General features: G+C 40.0%; 1 protein-coding gene across 1 annotated transcript; it reads left to right on the top strand.

Moving 5' to 3' along the window:
- Nucleotides 1-1,229: 1,229 nt before the first annotated feature.
- On the top strand, nucleotides 1,230-8,661 carry DHCR24 (24-dehydrocholesterol reductase). The gene is made up of 8 exons (XM_009319795.1): nucleotides 1,230-1,382; nucleotides 1,821-1,926; nucleotides 2,198-2,316; nucleotides 2,407-2,670; nucleotides 3,470-3,613; nucleotides 4,570-4,767; nucleotides 5,523-5,701; nucleotides 8,012-8,661. Exons 1-8 carry the CDS (start codon nucleotides 1,263-1,265, stop codon nucleotides 8,163-8,165), a joined length of 1,284 nt encoding a protein of 427 aa, XP_009318070.1. The 5' UTR covers nucleotides 1,230-1,262; the 3' UTR covers nucleotides 8,166-8,661.

The raw sequence follows: 8,661 nt of genomic DNA, 5'->3' as shown, positions 1-8,661 counted from the left end.
AGGCTGCGCCCCCGCTGCGGTGCACAGCGGTGCCGGCCGGGGCCTGGCGGCGAGGCGCCCTCTCCCCGCCCCTACCGCCTCTCCCGGAGCCGGGGCAAAATCCAGCTTTGAATCCGGTTGCGGCAGCCGGAGCGAGAAGAAGCAAACGCATAAAAGCCAGCGGGTGTTTCTGCCCCTGTGGGGTTTTTTCCCCCGCCTGAAACTCCTCTCGAAGTTGCGGCGTCAACAGCTGGCAAGCCCAGATGCGGCTGTCCAGCTGCTGTCATTGTAACATCCTTAGAGACGTGCTGTGAATCTCTCTGTACACTCACATGGTTTAGGCATGTACGTGTGTGCACGTGTGTAACACGAAAATGTTAGTCTTTGAGTGGTTGGCTTAATACCGTGTTTTCATACCACTCATATCCTGCTTCTCGGCATTGTTAGTTCCAAGAGATGATTGAAGGGGAGACGAAACTTTTCTTCCACCCAGAAACAGAGATGTCTTTAATGTTTCTGTGCTCTCTAGTATTTACGGTAATTCCGTCACGTCTACTTCTGTTTTCTTCCTTGACTCTTGTGTTCATTGCAGATACAGATGGATATTAATCTTCACGGAGTTATTCTTTGAGGATTTGGGGTTGGGTTTTTTATCACCAGCTGTAGTAGCAGTTGAGCTTTGAAGAAAGTGCTACAATTGGTGTTTGTTCTCCAAATGTTAACCACTGTGGCTTTGCAAAGTTCGTGGATCATGTGTATGGCTTACACATTTTCCTTCTCAACTTTTCTCTCTTTGCCCATTCATTTTCAGGCTCAGACCATTTTTTTGGTGTGTTTAGGAGGAGGCATTGTTTCATTAACCTTCACGGAACTGACATTATCTATGACAGTCATACCTCCCTTTGAGTATAGGTTTTCCTGTGGATTTTTAAAACTTTCATTCTAGTTTTCTGAATCCCATCTCCAAAAAAACCCCAGAGCTAAGAGGTATTAGAAGTGCTTCCTCTACATAACTAGACCCCTCTGGTGGTATTTTATTTAGAAGTTCAGAGATCTGCAGAGAGACTTCGAAAGCATCGCTACTCAACATAGAGACATCCAGGCTTTGTTACTTGCAGGTAACATACATGTTAGAGGAGTAACAATATTTCGGAATGCTTTTTCACAGCGAGGGAAAAATGTTTCTGGTATACATTATTGATGACGTGTATGCCTTACAGCGTCAGTTCAGTTGTTACCTCTTGCAGGTTCGAGAATGGAAAAATGAAGGCAGCAAAAGATACATGTGCACTGGCCGGCCTGGCTGGTTGACTGTATCACTTCGTGTTGGAAAGTATAAGAAGATTCATAAGAACATCATGATCAACTTAATGGATGTTCTGGAAGTGGACAGTGAAAGACAGGTAACAAAGTCATCACAAAGCTTTCATAATAATGAAGTTTACAGCTTTTTTTATTTGTATTTGTAGCTGAGGAGGAGATTAGATTCCATAAAGAACAAAGGATTTTTGTAGCAGTAGACCCACCAAATTTCAGGTTTTAGAGTGTGTGCTTGGATCATTCTATCCAAAAAACCAGCATATGGAACTGCTTAGCTTTTATGTGCTGAAGTCTAAAAGACCAGATTGCTTTATGGTTTTGGGGACTGAGCAACAAGATGTTGAGGCAGAGGAGGAATCACTAAACAGTTTCAACTATTTTTAGTAGTGCTCTTAGGAAAGTGAGTCTCTGAATTCTGATAACAGATGGAAGTACAATCCAGTTAGCTGTATTTTGTCATCGTTAATGCTGAACACTTAATTTATGTTTGGGGGGGGGGATTGGGTTTTTTTGCTCTTTAGGTTGTTCGCGTGGAACCTTTGGTGACCATGGGCCAGTTGACTGCACACCTGAATCCCATGGGCTGGACTATTCCTGTGGTACCAGAGCTTGATGATCTTACAGTAGGTAAGGGTCATTGTGATGACAAGACTCACTGATTTTGCTGCATTTTCATTAGCTTTTTATGCAGTTATATGTTGCATTATTTTAAAGGTTCCGGAAATACTCTGTTGAACCTTATGTTCTGTTCAGGTATTTATATTATAAGCACTTCCTTTTTTATTTTTTAAAATAGTCTTAAAAGTCATGTCCAGAGCTTAAAAGTGGGGTTTTGTTCTCGTAAACCACCTTCCTTTTGGAGTGTTTCATTTGATTTGTTATGTGCTCTCTTGACAAGGTGGCCTGATCATGGGAACTGGCATTGAGTCTTCATCCCATATATATGGACTTTTTCAACATACCTGTGTGGCCTATGAACTTGTTCTTGCTGATGGAAGCCTTGTGAGATGTTCACCAGTAAGACAAAATGTTATTTTGCTATTATTTACAATGTCGTTGACAGTTATCGGTAAGGATATATGATTTAGTATGACATACTTTTTGCAGACTGAAAATTCAGACCTATTTTATGCAGTGCCTTGGTCTTGTGGTACTCTGGGTTTCCTGGTTGCAGCAGAAATAAAAATGATTCCTGCCAAGAAATACATCAAAATACATTATGAGCCTGTGAGGGGACTGCAGAAGATTTGTGAAAAGTTTACTGAAGAATCTAAGAAAAAGGAGAATAGTTTTGTGGAAGGACTTGTGTATTCTTTGGAAGAAGCAGTCATCATGACAGGAGTCTTGACTGATGAAGCTGAGCAAAGCAAGGTAACTAAAGGGCAGTTACTCACAAAGAAAAAAAATACCCCGAAAGTTTAATTGAAGCTGTACCGAATGCCAAAATAAAACCAGAATCGTTATAAGACTGGAACAATCTCTTAAAGTGGGATTAAAAGTTAGATCTGTCCGTCAGAATATTTTAAATTACAGCTCTTTGTTACTACAACAGAGTCTGTACTTTAAATCTCTTCAGTTGGTAAGAAACGACCCACTGATTTCATTATTCTAGCAAATAATTTAGTCTACAGACTTTTAATTGCAGTACCTAAGGAGGAGGAGAAGTATCTTTTCTCATATACGGAACAATGCTGTTTTAAACCGCAGTTATTCAGAGTAACTCTTTTCCCAGCAAGCTTTTAATACAGTTAATATTGGTAAAACATATCAGGGACATTTACAGGAGGGACATGCTAACTGTTCACTGCATCCCTCAACCTGGATGTTTCTCCTCTGCCATAATGAGACTTTGGATTAATGATGGGTTGAGAGATCGGTATTTCAGGAATCCAGTTCTGTCACATTCAGGGTCTCTTAATTAGCTTGTAACAGGCGAGCCTTAGCAAGACTTATTGAAATTAAACCTCAATGGCAAGAAAGGTAAGGAGCTATGCATGTGGAGAAGTGAAGGCTCCCTAGATCTCTTGTGACAGCCTCATTCAAACTGTCACAGAGGGTATAACGTTGATTCTTCACAGTAAAGGAATTTGGGGACATACTTAATGTTGTCTAGTAAGGTGTAACTGTTATCTGTGTTGGTGTTTGCTAGTGAATGCATGTTTTCTTGTAGATAAACAGAATTGGCAACTACTACAAGCCGTGGTTCTTTAAGCATGTGGAGAAGTATTTGAAAGCTGACAGGACTGGAATAGAATACATTCCCTCAAGACATTATTACCATAGACATACACGCAGTATCTTCTGGGAGCTCCAAGTAAGACCAGTTCCAAAATTAAAATAACATCTGCAGGAAGGTACTCTGCTCTTTCCCAGTGTAGGTACAATGTACCTTCTTCCCCTTGGCAACACTTCTGTCTTTCATGGCAGAAGAAAACAGTGAAGTTTATGGCAAATTTAAAAGTCCTGCATTTGGGCAAAACAAATCCAAAGGCACTTCTTTATAGATAAGGCGTTATATCATAACCTCCTAATTTCTGTTTTAGTGCTTTTCTGAATTTGGACCTTAAGTACATATTTCAGCATTAAGCTTTTATACCTACTAAGTGATTTTCAAAGGCAGATGGTGGAAAAAATGTGAATGTGAAATTATGGCTGAAAATTTGCCCTGCCTAAACTCAGAATAGTAATTATGCAGTAAGGTCATTACTTTGAATTTCATAAATGTATTTGTTGTGATGTGCACACAAATTAACACAAAACTTCATGCAGCATTCTGAAAGATTCCTATTGCTACGTTTTAAATCTCTGGGGTGAGATACTGGATCCTTTCAGCTCCCGGAGAACTTAAACAGGAGTTGGCTGTGCAGGAAGTACTTAAAATTTTACAGCTTTAAAATTCTTTTAAGAACTGATCTTGTATGTATTTATTCTTGCTAGAGTTCTGTAAGCTTAGCTTATGCACTCCTTCCTTAGCTGTTTTAAGATCATAGCCTACTGTTCTCTGAAAGTATTTGGGGACGAGTATGTTGCGATTCATAGGACTGAAAATCAATCACTGTAACTAGAGGAAGCTTGGGGCAGGGCTGTGTAGTTAAGTTCAGTCCAGGCCTCTCTTATTTGTTCATATTTGTATTACAGTAGTTTAGCAAAAGTATCAGCAGTTAAATTTATTGAAAATCTGGCTTAATGTTGCTCTGAGGATTCTGAAGTATTGCCTTTTGGTTCACTTACACATTCTTAAGTCAAACTTTTTTTCTTTCCTCTTTAAAGGATATCATTCCTTTTGGCAATAACCCTGTTTTCCGTTACCTGTTTGGCTGGATGGTTCCTCCGAAAATCTCTTTGTTAAAACTCACTCAAGGAGAAGCTATTCGAAAGCTGTACGAGCAACACCATGTTGTACAGGACATGTTGGTGCCAATGAAGAGCCTTGAAAAATCTATCCAAACCTTCCATGTTGACCTTAATGTAAGAACTCATGTTTCTAAAATGCAGCGAATCTTGGACTGTGTGTAATAAGAGCTGTGACTGTTGGTCTTAACACATAATAGTCTGCTTGTGTAAAAGATCATTGTTGTATCCTGGGGAGTACTGTGCTTTGCGAGTCTATGATGCAAAGCTGCAGAAGACGTGAACACAGCTTTCTGAAAGAAGGAATTTAAAAAAAGTGAGATTCAAACTTTAGTAGAGGCCAACACTTCTAGAAGATTTTATCACTTAGTAAAACTTGAACTGATTTTTCTTTCACCTAAAATGACTGGCAGTCTCACTAAACCCCAACTGTGGGAGTTAATTTTCCTTTCTTGCTTTTATTTCTGAATTTATTTTAGTTAGTATAAGAAGTACAAACTTGGCAATTTCAATTTTGGACTGACCTGGAAAAGAAAACTCTTCATTCTCCTTTTACTCAGAGCGTGTATTCAGTTGTTGCTTTGGGATCGGGGATGTTTTTTTTTTCCATTTCAAATATTTAAGGGGGAGGAGATGTAATTCTAGGAGGACACAGCACATATTCTGAGCATCTCGATCTATTTGCGTTACGGTCATTAGAAAGTGCAGCTAAGAACCACAGCAAGACAATTGGAAAGGAAGAGCTGTGTAAGTTTCAATCCCAAATTGGGAAGAAGTCCTCTTAACTCTTCATTTTGTCACCTTTATTAAGAGATAGCTTAAAGGATTGTTTTGTTAAAAATAAGTGATAAAGCATTTTCTTGCCTCTGCAGGTGTACCCTCTTTGGTTGTGTCCTTTCATATTGCCCAATAATCCTGGTATGGTCCACCCAAAAGGGGATGAAACAGAACTCTACGTGGATATAGGAGCTTATGGAGAGCCCAAAAGGAAACAGTTCGAAGCCAGGGCTTCAATGAGGCAAATGGAAAAGTTTGTAAGAAGTGTGCATGGGTAAGGATCCCAATCCTTAGAATAGTAATAATGCCATATAATTTACACCCGTGTGATTTAATCACAGTTATTTAATCCCACAGCGCTTTAATATTGCAATAATTTAACAACCACATTAATTGCAAACTGATTTTAGTTACTAATTTTGATGTTACAATTTTTAAATATGATTTCACTTTCATTATTCGATTGCAAAACCAACCAAACAAATGAGCGCACTGGCTGAAGTTCTTGCAGTGTGTTTGGGAGCTGGGTAGCTTCAGGTCACCTTTCAGCTCCAGGCTGCTCTGGGAGCAGAGTCTCTGCTGCAACAAAATACATCCATGCACCGAGGTGCAGAAAGACCTCAGCAGGTCTGTACTGACTGTGCATGAACCAGTTGCTGTCCAGAAGCGGTGTTAGTGTGGGTCGGTGACCGCTCTCCGCAAGGCTGGCTAGCCCAGCCCGCGGGAAGGCAGCTGCTGAGCTTGCATACTGAGGCTGACTTGTTTCAAGCCGGTTCAGAGCAGGGACAGAGCAAGTGCTGTGTTGGCCGCAGTCCCTCCAGGAATCCCACAGGCTGTTAAAGTTTGGACAGCTTCCCTGCCTGCCCTTGGGAGCGTTCTGCTCCCTGCGGTCCTTGCAGCGTCATGCTGCAGCTCTGCCCTGTCCTTGCGCTGGTGTGTCCTTGCGCAGGGAGGCCAGCCTTGACGCCCTGGCAGTCCCTGTGTGGTGGTGGGAGTCTTTCCTCCCTTGCAACTTGTACTTCCATAGCTTCCTTTTCCCTGCCCCGATTCTTATTACGTAGGACCGCAGTAGGCGCGAGATACGTGTCCACCATCTGTCACAGACTCATGCCAGCCTAATTTGCTGTAGTAGTGTCAGTGGAGAAGCAGTTACAGGCTTGTTTCTCAGGAACAAAAAACAACTACACGGTATTTTTACACCATCGGGATAATTTATCCACATTTCTATTTTGACCTACTTCTCAGTCTAACAGTGATTATATCCCATGTGGCTAAGTAACAGTGGTGAGTCTGCTTCGAGATGATTTGGAGAATGTAAATGACTTTTAGCTGCAATAAGCGATATGCCAGAGAACAAAGCAACTGAAAGTTAATTTTAAGCTTTTTTTAATTAACTTGAAATTACGCTTTTAATTTAAAGCTCTTTACTAACAGTGGTTTGTCTCTTCTCTACCTGTCACTGAGAAGTGAACAATGGATAAATGCTTGATCTTACAGTTTCATAATCACACACAACAATAGAGCTTTTATGTAACAGTTTGCGGTTTACTGCTGTACTCTGATGCTAGCTGCATTTTAGAGAGCGCAGCATGAAAGTAAGGGAGAGTCCACAGCTAAATAAGGATTTCATTTATTTTTGTAAGTGGACCTTTGTTACACTGTGTTTCATTTACACTATAAATTTATCTTCTCGGCCTGGACTGATTTGGCAGGCTTTTGCCTTCCTAGTTATATTCTCAACGTCCAGTTCAAAGAAACTGTAAAAAGTCAAAGAAGGTATTGCTACATCTGCCTTGAATGCATTTTGTAATGCAGGCTAATACGAGACGCCATGACTGTACCTCCATGGATCATAAGAAAGCAGGCAGAAAAAATACTTCCTTTTTTTTGAAGCTGGAATTAAAGGTTTTTGAATGGAAGATAAAGGAAAGCAGGCTTTCAAAAGCAGTTAGAAAAGTATTTGTCAGGGAGGATTTAGGTTATGTGTGGTTTTCGGTGCAAGGGGCCAGACTCTTGATTTGGAGCAACTTTTGAAGTTCTCTCTAGACTTGTGTTTCTGTGAACACAAATTGTTAGAACACAAGTTGTCAGAAGATTTGGCTGCACACGGTTAGGATGTCTGAACACGAACCACTGGTTTATATACATTTTTTAGTCCTTCTCCTTTTCTCTTTGTAGTAGCAAAACTAATGAAAGTGTCAATACACTGATAGCTAAAGAAGTGTTCTGAACCGTATTTTAAAAGGAACGGTTATTTTAATTGCTTTCTTTTTCCATCTTCCCCTTCACCAAAATGACTAGCGTATTCTGCTGTTTTCACCATTACATGTTATTTCCTTTTGGAAAAGAGATCGTGGTAATGTTAAATCCACAAAATATAATTGGCCGAGCGTGCCAGCGTAATCCATGTGAGCAATTATATTTGCTTGTTTTTAAAAGCATTTTTGATGGGAGTTTTTTTGTTGAATATTTGCTATTCATAGCTTGCCCTGATTTTTTTTTTAATATTCTATTTCAAATCTTGTGGCGCAATTAATACTGAATCTCTGCCTCTTTTTTTTTTTCCTTTCTTTTTTTTCTCAAGTTTCCAGATGCTGTATGCAGATTGCTATATGACCCGTGAGGAGTTCTGGGATATGTTTGATGGTTCGTTATACCACAAGCTGAGGGAGCAAATGAATTGCAAGGATGCCTTTCCAGAAGTGTATGACAAAATCTGCAAAGCTGCGAGGCACTGAGCCTGGATGATCTAATCAAGCAATCAGGGAAAGATGAATTTACCTATAGCTAGTCAGTATATCCTTTAAAAAAAAAGCTTTATTGCTCTCCAAATAAGCTCATTCTTGTTGACGTTTAAAGGTATGAATTCCTGCTTTATAAATTTATGTTTAGTATTTCTTCGTATGTTTTGAAACCAATTTTCCAAATTCAAAGTGATTGTTTTTAAGAAATCTAAAGTGCTAGCCTTTGTATCTAATGTAGTGACATAGGTGAATTCACCTATTTCCAAGCATAAGAAAAATAATTGGAAAGGATGAAGATACTGGAGTTACACCAGCTGTATACTATAGCTATATTTAACATTACTGTTGAAAACGGTAGGGAGGGCTCAGAAATAGGTGCCAAAGCTGAATGCGTTGTCAAATTAATCATGATGTTAAAAACATTTGCCTCCAGTCGGTAACCTGTAGGACACCTTCGCGACGGTACCATAGTCTGGCTGTACGGCGCTGC

The sequence above is a fragment of the Pygoscelis adeliae genome, unplaced genomic scaffold, assembly GCF_000699105.1.
Source record: "Pygoscelis adeliae isolate BGI_AS28 unplaced genomic scaffold, ASM69910v1 Scaffold181, whole genome shotgun sequence".
Classification (NCBI taxonomy): domain Eukaryota; kingdom Metazoa; phylum Chordata; class Aves; order Sphenisciformes; family Spheniscidae; genus Pygoscelis; species Pygoscelis adeliae.
Note: the sequence above shows the minus strand (reverse complement) of the source record. Positions and strands in the feature narration are given on the sequence as shown.